This window comes from Anomaloglossus baeobatrachus, chromosome 7 (genome assembly GCF_048569485.1).
Source record: "Anomaloglossus baeobatrachus isolate aAnoBae1 chromosome 7, aAnoBae1.hap1, whole genome shotgun sequence".
NCBI lineage: Eukaryota > Metazoa > Chordata > Amphibia > Anura > Aromobatidae > Anomaloglossus > Anomaloglossus baeobatrachus.
In genome coordinates this window covers 129289134-129291692 of record NC_134359.1, presented here as the reverse complement: position 1 = coordinate 129291692, position 2559 = coordinate 129289134, and the positions used below count along the sequence as shown (strand labels likewise).

The window sequence follows — 2559 nt, the reverse complement described above, 5'->3', positions numbered from 1 at the left end:
TGTACCTAGTGGCATCCTAAACGTGGCTATTAGGCTATGTTCACACTTTGCGTTTTCACCTGCGTTTCCGCTGCTTTTAGAGTCAGTTTTGAACTGCAGCGTTTTTGTGCCCAAATGCATGCGTTTTGATTTTCCATTAAAGTCAATGAGAAATCTTGAATTCTTGTACACACTTTGCGTTTACAAACGCATGTCAAAATTTGCATAAGTTTGGTCAAAAACCATGCGTTCAGAAAAGGACCCTGTCAATTGTTTTTGCCTTTTTAGTTACGTTTTCATCACATTGAAGTCAATGAGAAACGTACTAAATGAACTTTTGTCAAAATTTCATCCGTCTCATATGCGTTTCATAGTCATATGAATTGCGTTTTGAACATCATGAACACAACTATGTAAATTCACCAATGACCACCCAAATAGTTAATTTTGCGTCACATCCGCTTAACAATAAATTGATCCATGTGCAAACAAGTTTGCTGCACAGATCAGAAACATTGTGTGGTTGCTCCATCAAAGCAGACTATAATATACAACATGACTTGGTATAAGCGCTTGAGATTGGATGTCTCCAAACTTATTAGTCTGGTAAGTTGTTTTATTTATTTATGATATTAAATGTGTAATCTCCTAAAATTGGAAGATTTTGATAATATACACGATATTATATTTATTTTTAAAATATCAAATAGAATAATATTATATTTATTTTTAAATTTTTTCGCTAACTTAAGGTTGAATCAATGCCATGTTTATGGGATCCCACGTCGCCTGAGTACATGCAAAAAAACAAACGTGACGAAAGCTGGTTATTGATCTGTCAAGAATTATATCCCCAATGGCATGAGGCAAATAAAAGCCTCCAAACTAAGATTGGTATGTGTTTAATTGCAATTTGAATCCTAATCTTCATTAAATATGTTACATTTTAGCAAAAAAGTTTTAAATTAAATTTTCTTTAAATACATAGAAAATGATGTACGGAAGCGATGGAGATCAGTCCGTGACAGATTCAATAAAATCAGATTTGAACCTGGTAAAAGTGGATCCTCGCCAGTTAAACCAAATTTTATTTATTATAATGATTTGAAATTCTTAAGTTCTGGCCGCGTTTTAAGACCGTAAGTGTTAATTTTTTTCAAAATTTTATATATATTAAATGAAGAACAAAAACAAAAATTTAGAAAATACATTTTTTAGTAAAATGCACTAATTTAAAAAAAATATTATTTTTTTTTTTTAATACAAAATAAAGGACCGACGGAAATATCGCTCCGAAAAAGAACATGGATAGATCACAAGATAATATCAATCCTGCACAAATACAACCAGCCATTGAGGAAGAAATTAATACCGAACAAACACATCTGGAGTCTGATGTTGAAACCAGATCATTGGAACCATCTGTTTCCAATACAAATCAAGATCCCCAACCTGTGAGTTATCAGAAAGCAAAAGGAAAAAAAAAAAATATTCCAAGCAATAAAGAAATAAACCAAGATCAATTAACAAATCAAACTATTGAAATATTAAAAACAGCAACCCAAGATGATGAGTTTGACAATTTTGCCATTAGTGTCGCTTTTCGTTTAAGAAAATTACCTGAAAAAAAAAAAACCTCTGCATGTATGACTGCTATCTGTGGTTTATTGGCCTGTTTTGAGGATGAAGGTAAATTTCCAACAGGTGGTGAAATAGTTCATCTTTGTGAAAAAACATTTGAACAGAAAAACAACCCATTAGTTCTAACTCAGTCACAACCACATTTCCAAACAAACAAACAAAGAGTTGGTTTGTATTCTGAATGTCCGGATACATATTCTGCCCAAAATATACAACCTTATAACCCTATGAAACAAAGCAAAGAATATTCTCAATCTATTAGTGAGAATTATCACACAACTAATATTGTGAGAAATAGACCAAACGAACAAATGTCTGGTTTTTACACAAATGAATTATTTTCACAGCCATGATTTAGTCATTTTTGTATTTATTTTTTTGCAAAATGGTTTTTTTCTCAAAACAAAAATTTAAAAAAAAAAAAAGCATGTGCAAAATGTAAATTTAATTATGATGTTAAAGCATTTTCATTTGAATTAAAGATAGGATGATTTTGGTTTAGTATTTTGCAAACAAAAATACATAAACCATACTTATTATTAATACAACAATGGAAAAAAAGTATACTCTTTGTTGGCTTTGCTTTTTCGTGCATTTGTTTGTTGATATTGAAAAAATAAATGTCATCCCTTTAAACAAAAAAACTTTTGAAACATTTAATTGTTATTTTGCGGTTCAGCACCAACTGCACGGTATTGCCAAGTTAAGGCACCAACATCACTCATGAAATAATCTGTGAATTGATCTCTCACTGATACTCCTAAATTATTTAATCGACCAGATATTGAAGGACAAGGATGAAAGTTTAATGGTATTTCTTCCTCGTTAAATTCAAATCTGTATTTTCGCAAAAAATTATGTAGAACACAACAACTTTTAATAACAAAATCAACTGTTGATACATTTAATTGTATTGGGGTATGTAGAATTCGCCATTGG

At 30.8% G+C, this 2559-nt stretch overlaps 1 protein-coding gene across 1 annotated transcript; it reads left to right on the top strand.

Annotated features, from left to right (window-relative positions):
• The first annotated feature begins 534 nt into the window (after positions 1–534).
• On the top strand, positions 535–1973 carry LOC142246639 (uncharacterized). The gene is made up of 4 exons (XM_075319707.1): positions 535–585; positions 732–873; positions 968–1118; positions 1253–1973. Exons 1-4 carry the CDS (start codon positions 535–537, stop codon positions 1971–1973), a joined length of 1065 nt encoding a protein of 354 aa, XP_075175822.1.
• Positions 1974–2559: the final 586 nt, after the last annotated feature.

Excerpts from the sequence above, each read along its gene's own strand:
- LOC142246639 (XM_075319707.1), top strand. The coding sequence starts at position 535 with ATGACTTGGTATAAGCGCTTGAGATTGGATGTCTCCAAACTTATTAGT. Across the intron at positions 874-967 it reads AAGCCTCCAAACTAAGATTG|AAAATGATGTACGGAAGCGA; the intron begins GTATGTGTTTAA and ends TTAAATACATAG. Across the intron at positions 1,119-1,252 it reads TCTGGCCGCGTTTTAAGACC|GACCGACGGAAATATCGCTC; the intron begins GTAAGTGTTAAT and ends TACAAAATAAAG.